The following is a 25,546-nucleotide window of genomic DNA, read 5'->3' as shown; positions in this document are numbered from 1 at the left end:
GAAAAAGTCACATGGACTCGGAATGTTAACTCTGTTTCTTCCTTCACAGATGCTGCCAGCACAGCTGAGTTTTTTCCAGCATCTTTTGTTTTTATTTCATAATTCCAGCATCTGCAGTATTTTCCATTCCCATTATTTTATCAACTCATCAGATTTCCCAGTAATTCATATGTTACGGTATGAGTGTGCGGTCAATTCCAGCCCCACAGACCCTGAAGTCCCAACATAAGTGAGTTAACCAATAATTTGTATGTTTTCCTGAGATATTTGACCCGTGACTACTCCAATGACTTACAGGCACCAGATTTGTAAGTAAAACATTAAAAAACTTTATTTATAACAGAGAAAGAGTGAAACATGTAATTGCGATAATATAAAAATGGTCTGCTAATCGAATTAGTCCCCTCATTCTGTCCCACCCTCCACCCAGACACACATTGGGGGTAGGGAAGGATCAAAATAACAGGTATTACACTGGGAATGAGGGATGACTATCTTTGGTGCTGAGGTTGTGATCTTGGTAGGCAACAATCTTTCCAGAATGCGAGGTGTTGAAAACCATTGGTTGGTCTGGATCTTTTAGTATCTGCCTTCAATTAGATCTTGCGGGCTGCAGAAATTCTTCTGGAGAATCACCTTCACTTCTACCTACCTGGGTCTTCACACAGAAGATCCCCCTCAGGCTCTAACTTGCCTCCACTAGATGGACGGCCAGTCTCACTGAGATAATATTAGACATTTTTACCTGGCAGTTCAGAGCAGGTTCACCTCCTCTCTACCTCCTCTCTCTTAAAAATGGAAACAAGGGTCAGACAAGGATTTAAAATAGGTTCCTTACAACATACATCACGGATGGTATGCTGGCACAATGGTTAGCGCTGCTACCTCCCAGCACCAAAGAGCCAGGTTCAATTCCAGTCTTGGGCGACAGTGTGTGTGGAGTTTGCACGTTCACCCAACGACCGCGTGGGTTTCCACTGGGTACTCCAGTTTCCTCCCACATTCCAAAGATGTGTGGTTAGCTGGATTGACCATGCTAATTTGCCACTTAGTGTACAGGGATGTGAAGGTTAGGCTACAGGGGTTAAGGTGATACTGGTGAGTGGACCTGGGTGGTGTGCAGTTTTGGAGGGTTGGTGCAGACTAGATGGAACGAATGGCCTCCTTCTGCACTATAGGGATTCTGCAAAATTCACTGATATCACAGCTAGTAGACTGACACATATACAGAGTAATCACAGCTCCAGACTGGATCATGTACAGTGTAATCACAGCTAGCATATTGACCCGTGTACAGAGTAATGACAGCTAGCACACTGACGCATGTACAGAGTAACCACAGCTAGCACACTGACCCATATACAGAGTAACCACAGCTAGCACACTGACCCATGTACAGAGTAATGACAGCTAGCACACAGACCCATGTACAGAGTAACCACAGCTAGCACACTGACCCATGTACAGAGTAATGACAGCTAGCACACTGACCCATGTACAGAGTAATGACAGCTAGCACACTGACCCATGTACAGAGTGATGACAGCTAGCACACTGACCCATGTACAAAGTAACCACAGCCAGCACACTGATCCATGTACAGAGTAACCACAGCTAGCACACTGACCCATGTACAGAGTAATGACAGCTAGCACACTGACCCATGTACAGAGTAACCACAGCTAGCACACTGACCCATGTACAGAGTAATGACAGCTAGCACACTGACCCATGTACAGAGTAATGACAGCTAGCACACTGACCCATGTACAGAGTAACCACAGCTAGCACACTGACCCATGTACAGAGTAATGACAGCAAGCACACTGATCCATGTACAGAGAAACCACAGCTAGCACACTGACCCATGTACAGAGTAACCACAGCTAGCACACTGACCCATGTACAGAGTAACCACAGCTAGCACACTGATCCATGTACAGAGTAACCACAGCTAGCACACTTATCCATGTACAGAGTAACCACAGCTAGCAAACTGACCCATGTACAGAGTAACCACAGCTAGCACACCGATCCATGTCCAGAGTAACCACAGCTAGCACACTGACCCATGTACAGAGTAATGACAGCTCGCACACTGACCCATGTACAGAGTAACCACAGCTAGCACACTGACCCATGTACAGAGTAATGACAGCTAGCACACTGACCCATGTACAGAGTAATGACAGCTAGCACACTGACCAATGTACAGAGTAATGACAGCTAGCACACTGACCCATGTACAGCGTAACCACAGCTAGCACACTGACCCATGTACAGAGTAATGACAGCTAGCACACTGACCCATGTACAGAGTAATGACAGCTAGCACACTGACCCATGTACAGAGTAATGACAGCTAGCACACTGACCCATGTACAGAGTAACCACAGCCAGCACACTGACCCATTTACAGAGTAATGACAGCTAGCACACCGACCCATGTACAGAGTAATGACAGCTAGCACACTGACCCATGTACAGAGTAACCACAGGTAGCAAACTGACCCATGTACAGAGTAACCACAGCTAGCACAATGATCCATGTACAGAGTAACCACAGCTAGCACACTGACCCATGTACAGAGTAATGACAGCTAGCACACTGACCCATGTACAGAGTAATGACAGCTAGCACACTGACCCATGTACAGAGTAACCACAGCTAGCACACTGACCCATGTACAGAGTAATGACAGCAAGCACACTGATCCATGTACAGAGAAACCACAGCTAGCACACTGACCCATGTACAGAGTAACCACAGCTAGCACACTGACCCATGTACAGAGTAACCACAGCTAGCACACTGATCCATGTACAGAGTAACCACAGCTAGCACACTTATCCATGTACAGAGTAACCACAGCTAGCAAACTGACCCATGTACAGAGTAACCACAGCTAGCACACCGATCCATGTCCAGAGTAACCACAGCTAGCACACTGACCCATGTACAGAGTAATGACAGCTAGCACACTGACCCATGTACAGAGTAACCACAGCTAGCACACTGACCCATGTACAGAGTAATGACAGCTAGCACACTGACCCATGTACAGAGTAACGACAGCTAGCACATGGACCCATGTACAGAGTAATGACAGCTAGCACACTGACCCATGTACAGAGTAATGGCAGCTAGCACACTGACCCATGTAAAGAGTAATGACAGCTAGCACACTGACCCATGTACAGAGTAATGACAGCTAGCACACGGACCCATGTACAGAGTAACCACAGCTAGCAAACTGACCCATGTACAGAGTAACCACAGCTAGCACACTGATCCATCTACAGAGTAACCACAGCTAGCACACTGACCCATGTACAGAGTAATGACAGCTAGCACACTGACCCATGTACAGAGTAACCACAGCTAGCACACTGACCCATGTACAGAGTAATGACAGCTAGCACACTGACCCATGTACAGAGTAATGGCAGCTAGCACACTGACCCATGTACAGAGTAACCACAGCTAGCACACTGACCCATGTACAGAGTAACCACAGCTAGCACACTGACCCATGTACAGAGTAATGACAGCTAGCACACTGATCCATGTACAGAGTAACCACAGCTAGCACACTGACCCATGTACAGAGTAACCACAGCTAGCACACTGACCCATGTACAGAGAAACCACAGCTAGCACACTGATCCATGTACAGAGTAACCACAGCTCGCACACTGACCCATGTACAGAGTAATGACAGCTAGCACACAGATCCATGTACAGAGTAACCACAGCTAGCACACTGACCCATGTACAGAGTAATGACAGCAAGCACACTGTTCCATGTACAGAGTAACCACAGCTAGCACACTGACCCATGTACAGAGTAATGACAGATAGCACACTGACCCATGTACAGAGAAACCACAGCTAGCACACTGACCCATGTACAGAGTAACCACAGCTAGCACACAGACCCATGTACAGAGTAACCACAGCTAGCACACTGACCCACGTACAGAGTAACCACAGCTAGCACGCTGACCCATGTACAGAGTAATGACAGCTAGCACACTGACCCATGTACAGAGTAACCACAGCTAGCACACCGATCCATGTACAGAGTAACCACAGCTAGCACACTTATCCATGTACAGAGTAACCACAGCTAGCAAACTGATCCATGTACAGAGTAACCACAGCTAGCACACTGATCCATGTACAGAGTAACCACAGCTAGCACACTGACCCATGTACAGAGTAATGACAGCTAGCACACTGAACCATGTACAGAATAACCACAGCTAGCACACTGACCCATGTACAGAGTAATGACAGCTAGCACACTGACCCATGTACAGAGTAATGACAGCTAGCACACTGACCAATGTACAGAGTAATGACAGCTAGCACACTGACCCATGTACAGAGTAACCACAGCTAGCACACTGACCCATGTACAGAGTAATGACAGCTAGCACACTGACCCATGTACAGAGTAATGACAGCTAGCACACTGACCCATGTACAGAGTAATGACAGCTAGCACACTGACCCATGCACAGAGTAACCACAGCCAGCACACTGACCCATTTACAGAGTAATGACAGCTAGCACACTGACCAATGTACAGAGTAATGACAGCTAGCACACTGACCCATGTACAGAGTAACCACAGCTAGCACGCTGACCCATGTACAGAGTAATGACAGCTAGCACACTGACCCATGTACAGAGTAATGACAGCTAGCACACTGACCCATGTACAGAGTAATGACAGCTAGCACACCGACCCATGTACAGAGTAATGACAGCTAGCACACTGACCCATGTACAGAGTAATGACAGCTAGCACACCGACCCATGTACAGAGTAACCACAGGTAGCAAACTGACCCATGTACAGAGTAACCACAGCTAGCACACTGATCCATGTACAGAGTAACCACAGCTAGCACACTGACCCATGTACAGAGTAATGACAGCTAGCACACTTACCCATGTACAGAGTAACCACAGCTAGCACACTGACCCATGTATAGAGTTATGACAGCTAGCACACTGACCCATGTACAGAGTAACGACAGCTAGCACATGGACCCATGTACAGAGTAATGACAGCTAGCACACTGACCCATGTACAGAGTAATGGCAGCTAGCACACTGACCCATGTACAGAGTAATGACAGCTAGCACACTGACCCATGTACAGAGTAATGACAGCTAGCACACGGGCCCATGTACAGAGTAACCACAGCTAGCAAACTGACCCATGTACAGAGTAACCACAGCTAGCACACTGATCCATCTACAGAGTAACCACAGCTAGCACACTGACCCATGTACAGAGTAATGACAGCTAGCACACTGACCCATGTACAGAGTAACCACAGCTAGCACACTGACCCATGTACAGAGTAATGACAGCTAGCACACTGACCCATGTACAGAGTAATGACAGCTAGCACACTGACCCATGTACAGAGTAACCACAGCTAGCACACTGACCCATGTACAGAGTAACCACAGCTAGCACACTGACCCATGTACAGAGTAATGACAGCTAGCACACTGATCCATGTACAGAGTAACCACATGCTAGCACACTGACCCATGTACAGAGTAACCACAGCTAGCACACTGACCCATGTACAGAGAAACCACAGCTAGCACACTGATCCATGTACAGAGTAACCACAGCTAGCACACTGACCCATGTACAGAGTAATGACAGCTAGCACACAGATCCATGTACAGAGTAACCACAGCTAGCACACTGACCCATGTACAGAGTAATGACAGCTAGCACACTGAAACATGTACAGAGTAACCACAGCTAGCATACTGACCCATGTACAGAGTAATGACAGCTAGCACACTGATCCATGTACAGAGTAATGACAGCTAGCACACTGACCAATGTACAGAGTAACCACAGCAAGCAAACTGACCCATGTACAGAGTAACCACAGCTAGCACACTGACCCATGTAGAGTAACCACAGCTAGCACACTGACCCATGTACAGAGTAATGACAGCTAGCACACTGACCCATGTACAGAGTAACCACAGCTAGCACACTGACCCATGTACAGAGTAACCACAGCTAGCACACTGACCCATGTACAGAGTAACCACAGCTAGCACACTGACCCATGTACAGAGTAATGACAGCTAGCACACTGACCCATGTACAGAGTAATGACAGCTAGCAAACTGACCCATGTACAGAGTAACCACAGCTAGCACACTGACCCATGTACAGAGTAACCACAGCTAGCACACTGACCCATGTACAGAGTAATGACAGCTAGCACACTGACCCATGTACAGAGTAACCACAGCTAGCACACTGACCCATGTACAGAGTAACCACAGCTAGCACACTGACCCATGTACAGAGTAACCACAGCTAGCACACTGACCCATGTACAGAGTAACCACAGCTAGCACACTGACCCATGTACAGAGTAATGACAGCCAGCACACTGACCCATGTACAGAGTAACCACAGCTAGCACACTGACCCATGTACAGAGTAATGACAGCTAGCATACTGACCCATGTACAGAGTAATGACAGCTAGCCCACTGACCCATGTACAGAGTAACCACAGCGAGCACACTGACCCATGTACAGAGTAACCACAGCAAGCACACTGATCCATGTACAGAGTAACCACAGCTAGCACACTGACCCATGTACAGAGTAATGACAGCTAGCACACTGACCCATGTTCAGAGTAACCACAGCTAGCACACTGACCCATGTACAGAGTAACCACAGCAAGCACACTGATCCATGTACAGAGTAACCACAGCTAGCACACTGACCCATGTACAGAGTAATGACAGCTAGCATACTGATCCATGTACAGAGTAACCACAGCTAGCACACTGATCCATGTACTGAGTAACCACAGCTAGCACACTGACCCATGTTCAGAGTAACCACAGCTAGCACACTGATCCATGTACAGAGTGTGGTAGTATGTATTAGGGGTCATGTGGGACTGTGAACCTGTGATGCTATTGGCTGACAGATCCCGGGTCCTGGTTGGCTGTTGACTCCTGGCTCCGCCCTGAAGGTGGAGTATAAGAACCCGAGCTTCTCCCCGCCGCTCCATTCTGTTGCTGAACTGCTGGGGACAAGTCTCGCTTAATAAAGCCTCATCGACTTCATCTCTTCTCGTCTCTCTCGTAAGTCATTGTGCGCTACAATTTATTAAGCGAGCTTAAAGGACTATGGAGCTCTGGATCGCCCCGGAATGCTTGCGGATCAGGCCCCACGCAGCGAACTCGGCAGCAGTTTTTAAACACTGGCAAGCTTGTTTTCAAGTCTACCTCCGAACAGCCCCCGGCCGGATCACAGAAGACCAGAAAATGCAGGTCCTGCATTCGAGGGTAAGCCCGGAAATTTACCCTCTCATAGAAGACGCAGAGGATTTCCCGACGGCGCTCGCAGCACTGATGAGCATCTACGTTCGCCCCGTGAACCAGGTCTACGCACGCTACCATCTCGCAACGAGACGGCAAAGTCCCGGAGAATCGTTAGAGGAATTCTACGCCGCACTGCTAATATTGGGACGGGGCTGCAGCTGCCCGCCGATGAACGCTATTGAACACACGGACATGCTAATTCGCGATGTGTTTGTGGCAGGTATGAACTCTCCCCAAATCCGCCAAAGACTTTTAGAAAAAGAGTCGCTAGGACTCTCAGAGGCACGGGCCATTGCAGCTTCCCTAGATGTGGCCTCGCAAAACGCCCGCGCCTACGGCCCCGACCGCGCGGCAGCCCCTTGGGCTCCGTGGACCCACGTCGCGACAAAACCCCCCCCCCCCCTCACAGGCTTGCGCGGTTAAAGCGCCAGATCATCCCGGGGGGGCCCGCTGCTATTTCTGCAGGCAAGCGAAACACCCCCGGCAGCGCTGCCCGGCCCGCGCAGCTATTTGCAAAAGCTGCGGCAAGAAGGGCCATTACGCGGCTGTGTGCCGGTCCCGAGGGGTCGCCGCAATCCCCGGAGAAGAACGAGACCAGCGCATCCCAAACGCTCCCCAACCCCCCCCCCCAGCGCCCCATGTGCGACCCGCGGGCGCCGCCATTTTGGGTCCCGGCCACCACGAGGGGAGGATGAGCGCCGCCATCTTGTGACTCCCCAGCCACGTGCGATTCATGGGGCAGCCATTTTGTCCACCCCCGACCACGTGCGATCCATGGGGGCGGCCATTTTGTCCACCCCCAGCCGCGTGCGATTCATGGACGCCGCCATCTTGGATGACAACAAAGGACCCCAGCATCGACGGCTCCACGGGGTCCGAAGAAGACGCCGAGACACTACGACCACGACTGGCTTCGGTGACGCTGGATCAATCACGGCCCCGGACGCTCCAGACGACGACAACAACGGTGCTGATCAACGGACACGAGGCATCATGCCTGATCGACTCCGGGAGCACCAAAAGTTTCATTCACCCCGACACGGTAAGACGCTGTTTTCTGACCATCCATCCAAGTACGCAAAAGATTTCCCTAGCTGCAGGATCCCACTCCGTAGAGATCAAAGGGTTCTGCATCGCGAACCTAACAGTGCAAGGGAGGGAGTTTAAAAACTACAGGCTCTACGTCCTTCCCCAACTCTGCGCGCCCACATTACTGGGATTAGATTTCCAGTGTAACCTGCAGAGCCTAACATTTCAATTCGGCGGCCCAATACCCCTACTCACTATCTGTGGCCTCGCAACTCTCAAGGTTGAATCGCCGTCCTTGTTTGCAAACCTCACCCTGGATTGCAAACCCGTCGCCACTAGGAGCAGACGGTACAGCGCCCAGGACCGGATGTTTATTCGGTCTGAAGTCCAGCGGTTGCTGAAGGAAGGCATAATCCAGGCCAGCAATAGTCCCTGGAGAGCCCAGGTGGTAGTAGTAAAGACCGGGGAAAAGCAAAGGATGGTCATAGACTATAGCCAGACCATCAACAGGTACACACAGCTAGATGCGTACCCTCTCCCCCGCATATCCGACATGGTAAATCGGATTGCCCAGTATAAGGTTTTCTCCACCGTGGACCTCAAGTCCGCCTACCACCAGCTCCCCATGCGCCCAGGTGACCGCAAGTACACAGCCTTCGAGGCAGACGGGCGTCTATACCACTTCCTAAGGGTCCCATTTGGTGTCACGAACGGGGTCTCGGTCTTCCAACGGGAGATGGACCGAATGGTTGACCAGCACGGGTTGCAGGCCACGTTCCCGTATCTCGACAACGTAACCATCTGCGGCCACGATCAGCAGGACCACGACGCCAACCTCCAAAAATTCCTCCAGACCGCTAACGCCTTGAACCTCACATACAACGAGGAAAAGTGCGTTTTTAGCACAAACCGGCTGGCCATCCTGGGCTACGTAGTGCGCAATGGGATAATAGGCCCCGACCCCGAACGCATGCGCCCCCTCATGGAATTTCCCCTCCCCCACTGCTCCAAAGCCCTGAAACGTTGCCTGGGGTTCTTTTCATATTACGCCCAGTGGGCCCCCCAGTATGCAGACAAGGCCCGCCCGCTAATACAGACCACTACCTTCCCCCTGTCGACAGAGGCTCGCCAGGCCTTCAGCCGCATCAAAGCGGATATCGCAAAGGCCACGATGCGCGCCATCGACGAGTCCCTCCCCTTCCAGGTCGAGAGCGACGCCTCCGACTTAGCTCTGGCGGCCACCCTTAACCAAGCGGGCAGACCCGTGGCCTTTTTCTCCCGAACCCTCCACGCCTCATGAAATCCGCCACTCCTCAGTGGAAAAGGAAGCCCAAGCCATAGTGGAAGCTGTGCGACATTGGAGGCATTACCTGGCCAGCAGGAGATTCACTCTCCTCACCGACCAACGGTCGGTAGCTTTCATGTTCGATAATGCACAGCGGGGCAAAATTAAAAATGACGAGATCTTAAGGTGGAGGATCGAGCTCTCCACCTTCAACTACGAGATCTTGTACCGTCCCGGAAAGCTGAACGAGCCGTCCGATGCCCTATCCCGCGGCACATGTGCCAACGCACAAATAGACCGTCTCCAAGCCCTCCACGAGGACCTCTGCCACCCGGGGGTCACTCGGTTCTACCATTTTATAAAGTCCCGCAACCTCCCCTACTCTGTGGAGGAGGTCCGTACAGTCACCAGGAACTGCCACATCTGCGCGGAGTGCAAACCGCACTTTTTCAGGCCGGATAGAGCGCACCTGATCAAGGCTTCCCGCCCCTTTGAACGCCTCAGTCTGGATTTCAAAGGGCCCCTCCCCTCCACCGACCGCAACACATACTTCCTGAACGTGGTGTACGAGTACTCCCGTTTCCCCTTCGCCATCCCCTGCCCCGACATGACAGCGGCCACAGTCATTAAAGCCCTTGGCACCATATTCACACTGTTCGGTTGCCCCGCATATATCCATAGCGACAGGGGGTCCTCCTTCATGAGTGACGAGCTGCACCAGTTCCTGCTCAGCAAGGGCATAGCCTCGAGCAGGACGACCAGCTACAACCCCCGGGGGAACGGGCAAGTAGAGAGGGAGAACGGCACGGTCTGGAAGACCGTCCTACTGGCCCTACGGTCCAGGGATCTCCCAGTTTCCCGGTGGCAGCAGGTCCTCCCGGACGCTCTCCACTCCATCCGGTCGCTGCTGTGTACCACCACTAACCAAACGCCTCATGAGCGCCTCCTTGTCTTCCCCAGGAAGTCCTCCTCCGGAACGTCGCTGCCGACCTGGCTGGCGGCCCCAGGACGCATCTTGCTCCGGAAACTTGTGCGGGCGCACAAGTCGGACCCGTTGGTTGAGAGGGTTCACCTCCTCCACGCGAACCCGCAGTACGCCTACGTGGCGTACCCCGACGGCCGACAGGACACGGTCTCCCTGCGAGACCTGGCGCCCGCCGGCAACACACACACCCCCCCGACACCGATCATCCCCTCCCTGCCACCGGCGCACCCCGCGACCGCCCCCTTCCCGGGAGGATCGGTCCTCCTCCCGTGTCCGCCCAGGAGTGAAACAGGAACAAACACCAAAACGCTCCCGGAGACAACAATGCCGGAACAAGCACCTGCACCACCACCGGGGCTTAGGCGATCGACGAGGAAGACCAGACCGCCCGCTCGACTCGTGGCATCGGCGTGACACCAAGAATGTTGTTGGACTGTAACAAACAATTTTTCTCTTACTAATATTGTAAATAGTTTCACAAACCTTGTACATAGCCCAGTGTAGGGCTAAAACTGTAATGACATGCCCAAAATTTTCCTCCAGGATAAGCCTTGTAAACCCCTACCACCATGCGAACCACCACCCCGCCGGGTTCATTTTTTAACAAGGGGTGAATGTGGTAGTATGTATTAGGGGTCATGTGGGACTGTGAAGCCGTGATGCTATTGGCTGACAGATCCCGGGTCCTGGTTGGCTGTTGACTCCTGGCTCTGCCCTGAAGGCAGAGGATAAGAACCCGAGCTTCTCCCCGCCGCTCCATTCTGTTGCTGAACTGCTGGGGACAAGTCTCGCTTAATAAAGCCTCATCGACTTCATCTCTACTCGTCTCTCTCATAAGTCATTGTGCGCTACACAGAGTAATGACAGCTACCAGACTGGATCATGCACAGAGTAATGACAGCTAGCACACTGACCACCCATGTACAGAGTAACCACAGCTAGCACACTGACCCATGTACAGAGTAATGACAGCTACCAGACTGGATCATGCACAGAGTAATGACAGCTGGCACACTGACCCATGTACAGAGTAACCACAGCTAGCACACTGACCCATGTACAGAGTAACCACAGCTAGCACACTGACCCATGTACAGAGTAACCACAGCTAGCACACTGACCCATGTACAGAGTAACCACAGCTAGCACACTGACCCATGTACTGAGTAACCACAGCTAGCACACTGACCCATGTACAGAGTAATGACAGCTGGCACACTGACCCATGTACAGAGTAATGACAGCTAGCACACTGACCCATGTACAGAGTAACCACAGCTAGCACACTGATCCATGTACAGGGTAACCACAGCTAGCACACTGACCCATGTACAGAGTAATGACAGCCAGCACACTGACCCATGTACAGAGTAACCACAGCTAGCACACTGATCCATGTACAGAGTAACCACAGCTAGCACACTGACCCATGTACAGAGTAATGACAGCTAGCACACTGACCCATGTACAGAGTAACCACAGCTAGCACACTGACCCATGTACCGAGTAACCACATCTAGCACACTGACCCATGTACAGAGTAACCACAGCGAGCAAAGTGACCCATGTACAGAGTAATGACAGCTAGCACACTGACCCATGTACAGAGTAACCACAGCTAGCACACTGACCCATGTACAGAGTAACCACAGCTAGCACACTGACCCATGTACAGAGTAATGACAGCTAGCACACTGACCCATGTACAGAGTAATGACAGCTAGCACACTGACCCATGTACAGAGTAACCACAGCTAGCACACTGATCCATGTACAGAGTAACCACAGCTAGCACACTGATCCATGTACAGAGTAACCACAGCTAGCACACTGACCCTTGTACAGAGTAATGACAGCTAGCACACTGACCCATGTACAGAGTAACCACAGCTAGCACACTGACCCATGTACAGAGTAACCACAGCTAGCACACTGACCCATGTACAGAGTAACCACAGCTAGCACACTGACCCATGTACAGAGTAATGACAGCTAGCACACTGACCCATGTACAGAGTAACCACCGCTAGCACACTGACCCATGTACAGAGTAACCACAGCTAGCACACTGACCCATGTACAGAGTAACCACAGCTAGCACACTGACCCATGTACAGAGGAACCACAGCTAGCACACTGACCCTTGTACAGAGTAATGACAGCTAGCACACTGACCCATGTACAGAGTAACCACAGCTAGCACACTGACCCATGTACAGAGTAACCACAGCTAGCACACTGACCCATGTACAGAGTAACCACAGCTAGCACACTGACCCATGTACAGAGTAATGACAGCTAGCACACTGACCCATGTACAGAGTAACCACCGCTAGCACACTGACCCATGTACAGAGTAACCACAGCTAGCACACTGACCCATGTACAGAGTAACCACAGCTAGCACACTGACCCATGTACAGAGTAACCACAGCTAGCACACTGACCCATGTACAGAGTAACCACAGCTAGCACACTGACCCATGTACAGAGTAATGACAGCTAGCACACTGACCCATGTACAGAGTAACCACAGCTAGCACACTGATCCATGTACAGAGTAACCACAGCTAGCACACTGACCCATGTACAGAGTAATGACAGCTAGCACACTGACCCATGTACAGAGTAACCACAGCTAGCACACTGACCCATGTACAGAGTAATGACAGCTAGCACACTGACCCATGTACAGAGTAACCACAGCTAGCACACTGACCCATGTACAGAGTAACCACAGCTAGCACACTGATCCATGTACAGAGTAACAACAGCTAGCACACTGACCCATGTACAGAGTAATGACAGCTAGCACACTGACCCATGTACAGAGTAACCACAGGTAGCACACTGACCCATGTACAGAGTAACCACAGCTAGCACACTGACCCATGTACAGAGTAATGACAGCCAGCACACTGACCAATGTACAGAGTAACCACAGCTAGCACACTGACCCATGTACAGAGTAACCACAGCTAGCACACTGACCCATGTACAGAGTAACCACAGCTAGCACACTGATCCATGTACAGAGTAATGGCAGCTAGCACACTGACCCATGTACAGAGTAACCACAGCTAGCACGCTGACCCATGTACAGAGTAATGACAGCTAGCACACTGACCCATGTACAGAGTAACCACAGCTAGCAAACTGACCCATGTACAGAGTAACCACAGCTAGCACACTGACCCATGTACAGAGTAACCACAGCTAGCAGACTGGATCATGTACAGAGTAATGACAGCTAGCACACTGACCCATGTACAGAGTAACCACAGCTAGCACACTGACCCATGTACAGAGTAACCACAGCTAGCACACTGACCCATGTACAGAGTAACCACAGCTAGCACACTGACCCATGTACAGAGTAATGACAGCTAGCACACTGACCCATGTACAGAGTAACCACAGCTAGCACACTGATCCATGTACAGAGTAACCACAGCTAGCACACTGACCCATGTACAGAGTAACCACAGCTAGCAAACTGACCCATGTACAGAGTAACCACAGCTAGCACACTGACCCATGTACAGAGTAATGACAGCTAGCAGACTGGATCATGTACCGAGTAATGACAGCTAGCACACTGATCCATGTACAGAGTAACCACAGCTAGCACACTGATCCATGTACAGAGTAACCACAGCTAGCACACTGACCCATGTACAGAGTAATGATAGCTAGAAGGCCGAATCATGTACCGAGTAATGACAGCTAGCACACTGACCCATGTACAGAGTAACCACAGCTAGCAAACTGACCCATGTACAGAGTAACCACAGCTAGCACACTGACCCATGTACAGAGTAATGACAGCTAGCAGACTGGATCATGTACCGAGTAATGACAGCTAGCACACTGATCCATGTACAGAGTAACCACAGCTAGCACACTGATCTATGTACAGAGTAACCACAGCTAGCACACTGATCCATGTACAGAGTAATGACCGCTAGCACACTGACCCATGTACAGAGTAATGACAGCTAGCATACTGACCCATGTACAGAGTAACCACAGCTAGCACACTGACCCATGTACAGAGTAATGACAGCTAGCACACTGACCCATGTACAGAGTAACCACAGCTAGCACACTGACCCATGTACAGAGTAACCACAGCTAGCACACTGATCCATGTACAGAGTAATGACTGCTAGCACACTGACCCATGTACAGAGTAACCACAGCTAGCATACTGACCCATGTACAGAGTAACCACAGCTAGCACACTGATCCATGTACAGAGTAACCACAGCTAGCATACTGACCCATGTACAGAGTAACCACAGCTAGCACACTGATCCATGTACAGAGTAACCACAGCTAGCACACTGATCCATGTACAGAGTAATTACAGCTAGCACACTGACCCATGTACAGAGTAACCACAGCTAGCACACTGATCCATGTACAGAGTAATTACAGCTAGCACACTGACCCATGTACAGAGTAACCACAGCTAGCACACTGACCCATGTACAGAGTAACCACAGCTAGCACACTGACCCATGTACAGAGTAACCACAGCTAGCACACTGACCCATGTACAGAGTAATGACAGCTAGCACACTGACCCATGTACAGAGTAACCACAGCTAGCACACTGATCCATGTACAGAGTAATTACAGCTAGCAGGTAATTTCACCCACATGCATCGGCTCTTTGCGTTGCTTGCAGCCGAATTTCTTTCACGTGTCGCAGTGGTTGACCATGTCTGCAATGTCTTGGGTGATGCCTAGCCAATAAATTGTATCCCTGGTCCTGCGTTTGCATTTTTCAATGTCCAGCTGCCCTTCGTGGAGCTTCTTGAGCATGAGCGGCCTCAAGGAATGTGGAATCACAGTTCTGTACTGTCACAGAAGAAGGCCATTTGCCTCACTCAATTCTGAGCACACATTGTAGTGCCCGGAGCAGGAACCCTTCGGCCATCTCTCTTGGAGACATTTGATTACCTTTTGTAGGACTACGTCCTTGGCTGTTTCTGTCTGTATTGGGTGCGACTTCTCAAATGAGACTGGAAGCGACGCAGCAACGAGATTGACATGTAGTTGTAAATCCTCATCAACCAGGTGTACCTCCTTGATGGTCATGGCTTGAGAAAGTATAATAATATAATAATAATCGCTTATTATTATGCTTCAATGAAGTTACTGTGAAAAGTCCCTAGACGCAACATTCCGGCGCCTGTTTGGGGAGGCCGGTACGGGAATTGAACCCGCGCTGCTGGCCTTGTTCTGCATTACAAGCCAGCTGTTTAGCCCACTATGCTAAACAGGAAATTTCATCCCTAAGATGCGCAAGACAGATTTTTGTCTGTGGGCCGTGGCATCTTAGGATGGACTTAATCTTTTTGTTATCCTGCTGCACACCTTGTGCCGAGAGCATGTCCCCTAAAAAAGTGATGGTATCAATTCCAATTTGGCATTTTGTTTTGTTGAGCTTGAGGCCATTTTTTGTTACCCGTTATCGGACTCGAAGAAGCCATCCATCACGCTCCTCAAGTGTGGACGCCCAGATTACATCATCGACATAAACGCGGATGCCTGGTAACCTTCCACTACGTACTCCATGGCACAATGGAAAATTTCAGACGCCGAAATGATGCCAAACGGCATTCTCAGGAAGCAGTAGCACCGAAGGGTGTGTTGAACATGCAGAGCCTGGTGCTCGCTTTGTCCAGCTTGAGCTGCCAGGAGCCTTGTGACGCGTCCAACTTGCTGAAACATGTCGGTCCAGTCATCTCGCACAATATTTATTCCCTCTTCGGGTTTGGGTAGTGTTCCCTTTTCATGTTCAGTTTGAGGTCCTTGGAATTCATGCAGATTCTCAGATCACCATTCCACTTTTTAACACACACAAAGAACAAAGAACAAAGAAATGTACAGAACAGGAACAGGCCCTTCGGCCCTCCAAGCCCGTGCCGACCATACTACAATCTTCTACACTTCCTGGGTCCGTATCCTTCTATTCCCATCCTATTCATGTATTTGTCAAGATGCCCCTTAAATGTCACTACCGTCCCTGCTTCCACCACCTCCTCCGGTAGCGAGTTCCAGGCACCCACTACCCTCTGCGTAAAAAACTTGCCTCGTACATCTACTCTAAACCTTGCCCCTCTCACCTTAAACCTATGCCCCCTAGTAATTGACCCCTCTACCCTGGGGAAAAGCCTCTGACTATCCACTCTGTCTATGCCCCTCATAATTTTGTAGACCTCTATCAGGTCGCCCCTCAACCTCCTTCGTTCCAGTGAGAACAAACCGAGTTTATTCAACCGCTCCTCATAGCTAATGCCCTCCATACCAGGCAACATTCTGGTAAATCTCTTCTGCACCCTCTCTAAAGCCTCCACATCCTTCTGGTAGTGTGGCGACCAGAATTGAACACTATACTCCAAGTGTGGCCTAACTAAGGTTCTATACAGCTGCAACATGACTTGCCAATTCTTATACTCAATGCCCCGGCCAATGAAGGCAAGCATGCCGTATGCCTTCTTGACTACCTTCTCCACCTGTGTTGCCCCTTTCAATGACCTGTGGACCTGTACTCCTAGATCTCTTTGACTTTCAATACTCGAGGGTTCTACCATTCACTGTATATTCCCTACCTGCATTAGACCTTCCAAAATGCATTATCTCACATTTGTCCGGATTAAACTCCATCTGCCATCTCTCCGCCCAAGTCTCCAAACAATCTAAATCCTGCTGTATCCTCCGACAGTCCTCATCGCTATCCGCAATTCCACCAACCTTTGTGTCGTCTGCAAACTTACTAATCAGACCAGTTACATTTTCCTCCAAATCATTTATATATACTACAAAGAGCAAAGGTCCCAGCACTGATCCCTGTGGAACACCACTGGTCACAGCCCTCCAATGAGAAAAGCATCCTTCCATTGCTACTCTCTGCCTTCTATGGCCTAGCCAGTTCTGTATCCACCTTGCCAGCTCACCCCTGATCCCGTGTGACTTCACCTTTTGTACTAGTCTACCATGAGGGACCTTGTCAAAGGCCTTACTGAAGTCCATATAGACAACATCCACTGCCCTACCTGCATCAATCATCTTAGTGACCTCCTCGAAAAACTCTATCAAGTTAGTGAGACACGACCTCCCCTTCACAAAACCGTGCTGCCTCTCACTAATACGTCCGTTTGCTTCCAAATGGGAGTAGATCCTGTCTCGAAGAATTCTCTCCAGTAATTTCCCCACCACTGAAGTAAGGCTCACCGGCCTGTAGTTCCCGGGATTATCCTTGCTACCCTTCTTAAACAGAGGAACAACATTGGCTATTCTCCAGTCCTCCGGGACATCCCCTGAAGACAGCGAGGATCCAAAGATTTCTGTCAAGGCCCCAGCAATTTCCTCTCCAGCCTCCTTCAGTATTCTGGGGTAGATCCCATCAGGCCCTGGGGACTTATCTACCTCAATATTTTTTAAGACACCCAACACCTCGTCTTTTTGGATCACAATGTGACCCAGGCTATCTACACCCCCTTCTCCAGACTCAACATCTACCAATTCCTTCTCTTTGGTGAATACTGATGCAAAGTATTCATTTAGTACCTCGCCCATTTCCTCTGGCTCCACACATAGATTCCCTTGCCTATCCTTCAGTGGGCCAACCCTTTCCCTGGCTACCCTCTTGCTTTTTATGTACGTGTAAAAAGCCTTGGGATTTTCCTTAACCCTATTTGCCAATTACTTTTCGTGACCCCTTCTAGCCCTCCTGACTCCTTGCTTAAGTTCCTTCCTACTTTCCTTATATTCCACGCAGGCTTCGTCTGTCCCAGCCTTTTAGCCCTGACAAATGCCTCCTTTTTCTTTTTGACGAGGCCTACAATATCACTCGTCATCCAAGGTTCCCGAAAATTGCCGTATTTATCCTTCTTCCTCACAGGAACATGCCGGTCCTGTATTCCTTTCAACTGACACGTGAAAGCCTCCCACATGTCAGATGTTGATTTGCCCTCAAACATCCGCCCCCAATCTATGTTCTTCAGTTCCCGCCTAATATTGTTATAATTAGCCTTCCCCCAATTTAGCACATTCATCCTAGGACCACTCTTATCCTTGTCCACCAGTACTTTAAAACTTACTGAATTGTGGCCACTGTTAACGAAATGCTCCCCTACTGAAACATCTACCACCTGGCCAGGCTCATTCCCCAATACCAGGTCCTGTACCGCCCCTTCCCTAGTTGGACTGTCTACATATTGTTTTAAGAAGCCCTCCTGGATGCTCCTTACAAACTCCTCCCCGTCTAAGTCCCTGGCACTAAGTGAGTCCCAGTCAATATTGGGGAAGTTGAAGTCTCCCATCACCACAACCCTGTTGTTTTTACTCTTTTCCAAAATCTGTCTACCTATCTGCTCCTCTATCCCCCGCTGGCTGTTGGGAGGCCTGTAGTATACCCCCAACATTGTGACTGCACCCTTCTTATTCCTGATCTCTACCCATATAGCCTCACTGCCCTCTGAGGTGTCCTCTCGCAGTACAGCTGTGATATTCTCCCGAACAAGTAGCGCAACTCCGCCTCCCCTTTTACATCCCCCTCTATCCCGCCTGAAACATCTAAATCCTGGAACGTTTAGCTGCCAATCCTGCCCTTCCCTCAACCAGGTCTCTGTAATGGCAACAACATCATAGTTCCAAGTACTAATCCAAGCTCTAAGTTCATCTGCCTTACCCGTAATACTTCTTGCATTAAAACATATGCACTTCAGGCCACCAGACCCGCTGTGTTCAGCAACTTCTCCCTGTCTGCTCTGCCTCAGAGCCACACTGTCCCTATTCCCTAGTTCTCCCTCAATGCTCTCACCTTCTGATCTATTGCTCCCGTGCCCACCCCCCTGCCATACTAGTTTAAACCCTCCCGTGTGACACTAGCAAATGTCACGGCCAGGATATTTATGCCTCTCCGGTTTAGATGCAACCCGTCCTTCTTATACAGGTCACACCTGCCCCGGAAGAGCTCCCAGTGGTCCAGGTAATGGAAACCCTCCCTCCTACACCAGCTGTTTAGCCACGTGTTTAGCTGCTCTATCTTCCTATTTCTAGCCTCACTGGCACGTGGCACAGGGAGTAATCCCGAGATTACAACCCTCGAGGTCCTGTCTTTTAACTTTCTGCCTAGCTCCCTGAACTCCTGCTGCAGGACCTCATGTCCCTTCCTGCCTATGTCGTTAGTACCAATATGTACAACGACCTCTGCCTGTTTGCCCTCCCCCTTCAGGATGTCCTCTACCCGTTCGGAGACATCCTGGACCCTGGCACCAGGGAGGCAACATACCATCCTGGAGTCTCTTTCACGTCCACAGAAGCGCCTATCTGTGCCCCTGACTATAGAGTCCCCTATTACTATTACTCTTCTGCGCTTTGACCCTCCCTTCTGAACATCAGAGCCAGCCGTGGTGCCACTGCTCTGGCTGCTGCTGTTTTCCCCTGATAGGCTATCCCCCCCGACAGTATCCAAAGGGGTATATCTGTTCGAGAGGGGGACAACCACAGGGGATTCCTGCACTGACTGCCTGCCCTTTCTGGTGGTCACCCTCTGCCTGCACCTTGGGTGTGACCACATTTACATAACTGCGATCTATGACGCTTTCCGCCACCTGCATGCTCCTAACTGCATCCAATTGCTGCTCCAACCGAACCATGCGGTCTGTGAGGAGCTCCAGTTGGGTGCACTTTCTGCAGATGAAGCCATCCGGGACGCTGGAAGCCTCCCGGACCTGCCACATCTCACAGTCAGAGCACAGCGCCCCTCTAACTGACATTGCGTCAATTAATTAAAATTAAAAAAATTTTTTACAATTATTTTTTTTTTGAATATTTTTTTAAAATTTCAAAGTTACTGTTAACTATGAAATAGTTAAATATATGAAATAGAGTTAACCCAGTCGGTGGGTTCCTCTAGGCGCATGATGATTCCTAGAGCCGTCATTCTGTGTAACTCGGCCTTCAGTTTGTCCTTCAGGGGAGCAGGTACACATCTCAGCCGGCTTCGCATTCTCCTTCAACTGGATGCAGTATGTAAAAGGCAGAGTGCCAAAACCTTGAAACCTCAGGATAGTCCTTCATAATAGATTCAATGGATACCTGTCGGCGGCGTGCCATGCTTTCTGCAATGTACACCCGCTTAACAAGCCCAAACTCTTCACACGCCACCACTCCAATGAGCGATTTGCGTTCTGTCTCCACTCTGGCAAATGTTATCATGCACATTCTGTCCTGGCCAGTGACTGCAAGCTCACATACTCCTAACGTTTTGATCTGATGACCGTTATAGTCCTTCAGAAGGACTGCTCTTGGGACCATTTGCGGCTTAATTTTCCGTCATTTCAATGCTGATGAAGTGATTAAATTTGCCCTCACTCCCATGTCGAGCTTACATTTGATTTGGGTTTCCTCCGGGTGCTCCGGTTTCCTCCCACAGTCCAAAGATGTGCAGGTTAGGTGGATTGGCCATGATAAATTGCCCTTAGTGTCCAAAATTGCCCTTAGTGTTGGGTGGGGTTACTGGGTTATGGGGATAGGGTGGAGGTGTTGACCTTGGGTAGGGTGCTCTTTCCAAGAGCCGGTGCAGACTCGATCGGCCGAATGGCCTATTTCTGCACTGTAAATTCTATGATACTCTAGGTCGTCGTGCATATCTCATTAGCCACACTAATTGATTCTGCTTGGTCAACTATTGTATGTAAGATACATCACCTCGTGAAATGACTCGTTCTGCCAAAGATGTAGCAGCTTTTCCAAGTGCTGGACTTCGTAGTGGCAAATGTCTACTGCTACATTGCTGACATAAAATGACAGATCCAGTCAGCTGCTCACAATGGCCACCACCGCACTGAGACCACATTTCTTTTTTGACCCCAATCCATCACTCCACTGTTTTCTCCACTCCACTCGAGAATAAATACAGCTGCGTTATTCCCAAGGCATTCTCCAAGGGGTCCGTCAAATTTCCTTTCACTGCCTCTTTCGAGGCAACAGCCCAACTACTCCTTTCTCACTGAAAACGTATTTACATAATGACTCCTTCTAAAATCGGATGCCAGCCTTCCAATGCCAGCTGGGACTAAGCTCACCAACCACCCTCACCATTTACCACCCTCATGGCCACTCAGTGCTCTGTGCATTTCACTCTAGTACTTTCTGCCACTTACCGGGAAGTAACTTACAGGTCAGGTGGTGTTGTGAAGATAGGGCGGGCGAGTGGACATAGGGAGGGTGCTCTTTCAGAGGGTCAGTGCAGACTTGATGAGCCGAATGGCCTCCTCCTGCATTGTTGGGATTCAATGGATTCCCATGGCCTCACTGCAAATTGTTTCAACGACCTCTTGGTAATTAAACAAACTTGGTAATTAAGTAATCTTGTCAAAGTATTGCTTTTAACTGGCGGTGTCATGTGACTGACTAGTCATGTAAGAAAATATTTGGCAATTTATTTACTATTGCACAACACCTTATGTACATAGTGTTAAAGGAAGAGGATCGATGTCGTGGGGCATTATGTAAGCACATAGTTCGCAATGAGATCAGTTTGTGTCTTACCTCATATCCTGTGATGGCAATTTGGTGCATAGAGTCATTCACAGCTTTCAGAATTCCCAAGATGGCTGCCAATGCTTCCTGTAGGTCCTCAGCTCCCTCAGAGTTCTTGCTGTACTTCAACAACTCCTGTCAAAAATTGGACAAACTCATCAATTCCTTAACTCAAAACACAATTTTGAACTTCCGGTGGACAATCATCAACCTGTTTGTATCAAGAAAGTTCCTTGTTTGCCTATTCAAGTCCACATCTCAATGGGCTAAGGTATTACAAAATAATGGTTCCTTGCAACTCTCCACGTTGTGCATTGAGTTTGATAGTTGGTTATCAGTGAATAATGAAGAAGTCTAAAGGAGTTTGGTGGATGTAAGGAGAGACTTACAAGCATCGTTATTCCCTTTGGCATTACATTGCTCCCAACTGCACTCAGGATACGAGCAACAGGAAGACGTTTATCATCATCTAAAATGGGTCCCAGGATCCATGAAAAATTATGATTGGACATCAATGGAGGAATGGAATTTGCCTCCTTTATATCTGGGTCACCGGCCATTTGATTTTCAGTTTAATAATAATAATAATAATAATAATAATAATAATCGCTTATTGTCACAAGTAGGCTTCAATGAAGTTCAATGTGAAGAGCCCCTAGTTGCCACATTCCGGCGCCTGTTTGGGAAGGTTGGTACGGGAATTAAACCCGCGCTGCTGCCTTGTCCTGCATTACAAGCCAGCTGTTTATCCACTGTGCTAAACCAGCCTCTGATGTTTGAACATCCATTCAGAAAAGTGTGTATTTCAATAACCAGGCAAGAGACTTTTTTTATTGTGCATATAGCCTGGTTAGTGCCATTTTCACACATGTAGTATGATTTTTCAGTTGCCAAAATAATATTCCCAGTTTGTTTTTCCTGCCGTTTGCTTGGATATTCCTTGGTTTCAGTCTGTTTTCTTTTGTGTAAAAGGCCTGTTTTTTCAGTGAATGACCCAGTTCATGAGCAAATAGCCCAGTATTTTTTGTGAATGGTCAGATTTGTGGATGAGTGTTTTGTTTTTTGTGGTGGTTTCTGTATTCATAGCCAGGTATTAGTGTTTGCGTCTTTGCATTATTCTTAAATAAAAAACTCCTGCCAGCATCAAATGCTCTCAATTAAGGATTAAATATCACTAGCTCCATGTCCAGCTTCCATTTCCATGTTACTTTTCATTTTAAAAATACTTGCTAAAGACCAAATTGCTGATTTCTTGAATGCAGCATGGAGCAAGGCCAGTGTCCATATAGATTGTGAGATTATAATGCTGTTCACACTTTCCAGGTAGACAGAGTAAGAGTAATTCAGAGGGGTTTTCTGCCTAAAGTTGTCAATTGATTATCTCTCCATGGTGGTGACTTTCAGGGGTCAGCATGATTGAGTGCAGAGTTGACAAATGAACACACATCATGTAGCTGAAACTCTCCTGGGCGAAGTTGTCAGTTGAATTAAAATCAATTGGCTCAGTCCTACTGATGATGCCATCATCACCTGCTGCCTACAAGAGGAGTTGGTGCTTCCCCATAACAGTTCGAAGGACACTCATTGTGGTGGCATGCCCCTTTACGAGGCGGGGTCTCAGCGGGGCATATGACCTGCTCGGCCAATCGGGTCGGTGCGCACGAATCCTGGGGCTGAGCGCTGGTTTTCCTAGCCAGTCTAGAATCTGGAATTAAAGTCATTGGTACCATCATTATCATTCTTTGTAGAGTGAAGTCCTTCACAGGGTAAACTCCACATCCTCCTGTGTGCGGGCGACTTAGCCTGATCCTGTTTAAAGTGGTGCATAGGGCTAGGATGAGTGGTTTATTTTCGGGAGAGGAGGACAAGTATGAGCGGTGGTCTCGGGGGCTCGCTAATCACACATATGTTCTGGCCGAGTCCCAGGTTACTGAGCTTTTGGTCTCCTTCTTTGGCACCATGGCAGTAATTCTTAACGTCCAACTGGAGCCTTGTCCTTTGGTGGCCATTTTCAGGGTATCGGACTTTCCACTGCTGCAGATGTGTGTGTGTGTGTGTGGGGGGGGGGGGGGGGATGTCCTCACCTTTGCCTCGCTAATAGCCCGGAGGAGAGTTCTACTTGGTTGGAGGTCTCCTACTCCACTCAGTGCCTCGGCCTGGTTGGGTGACCTCATGGAATTTTTGCATTCGGAAAAGGTCAAATACACGGCAAGGGGATCAGTGGAGGAGTTCTAGCAAAGATGATAGCCATTTATTTCCTTTTTCAGCAGTTAGTCACCGGCAGTTGTTGGGGGGGAGGGTTATGGGTGGGAGAGTGGGTATTTTGGATGTGATCTAAACTGTTGGTTGTGTTTCTTTTATATTGTAACTTGTAACATCCGTTTTCATATGGTTATATCATTAAAAATTAAAAGTCTTGAATAAAACTTTTTTTTAAAAATGATGATTCTCTGTTACATAGTTGTATTGCTAATAAATAGTTCTATAGTTACTCTGCTTGGTGGCCGCTGATTCTTCCAAGGTATTGCACTCATTGGTCAACCCATACTGATTTACCTGTTGTTGCATCGGCACCTTTTTATCCAATGGCACTTTGAATGCTTTCTTTTTAAAATTATTTTTGTGTGGTTCTGTTGCCAGCCCTTACCTTCAGCAGTAACTGGTACTTTGTTATCCGCTGCACAGGCTTTAGCAAATACGAATCCAAGCCCAGCTTGTGTTCCAACTTTTTCTGACATTCCTGAAACACACAATGGTTCACACAAGTGGGAAGGTGAGAAAATTTTGTGATTTTGAGTGCTACTATTGACTAGAAATTTGCATCAAGTCATCGTATGCAATATCAATTGTTCTGAAATAAGGCATTTTTCTTACACTCAAGGGAGCTTCTTTCAGCATGCAACACAATGTCACAGAGGCTTTCATTGGTCACAGCGAGGAGAGGGGACCGATCAGCCCCTCTAATTAACCCTTCCATCGAAACCCAAACTATCCCAATTATAGCTTCTTGGATGGATCAGGCTTTCGCTTCCCCTCTCCTACTCAGAACCCATTGATCACCGTGTGGCAATTGCTTTCTCAAATCTGTTCTGGACTTGCCCATGCCCAGATTTCCCTCACATTTTCCCTGTCCTGTGATTCTGGTTTAACTGGAAACACTGCTGAGCGTTAACCTTGTACATTTACTCAGTATCAGGGAGACACAGTGGTTAGCACTGATGCTGTTGTGTTATGCTTCTTCATGTAGCATAAGCTGCTTCCTTGATGTATGCTCTTACAAAGGAA

The 25,546-nt window shown here is 48.9% G+C and overlaps 1 protein-coding gene across 7 annotated transcripts in view; it reads right to left on the bottom strand.

The window, feature by feature from the left end:
• Positions 1–25,546, bottom strand: part of mcf2la (mcf.2 cell line derived transforming sequence-like a) — a 343,346-nt gene that overhangs the window by 41,974 nt on the left and 275,826 nt on the right. For all 7 annotated transcript variants that reach the window (XM_072514367.1, XM_072514366.1, XM_072514368.1 and 4 more), the window contains 2 exons: positions 24,909–25,001; positions 22,271–22,396 (listed from right to left, as the gene is read on the bottom strand). In XM_072514367.1, coding sequence (XP_072370468.1) covers positions 22,271–22,396; positions 24,909–25,001 — 219 coding nt within the window. The remainder of the gene's footprint in view (positions 1–22,270; positions 22,397–24,908; positions 25,002–25,546) is intronic.

The sequence above is a fragment of the Scyliorhinus torazame genome, chromosome 8 (assembly GCF_047496885.1).
Source record: "Scyliorhinus torazame isolate Kashiwa2021f chromosome 8, sScyTor2.1, whole genome shotgun sequence".
Taxonomy (NCBI): domain Eukaryota; kingdom Metazoa; phylum Chordata; class Chondrichthyes; order Carcharhiniformes; family Scyliorhinidae; genus Scyliorhinus; species Scyliorhinus torazame.
Note: the sequence above shows the minus strand (reverse complement) of the source record. Positions and strands in the feature narration are given on the sequence as shown.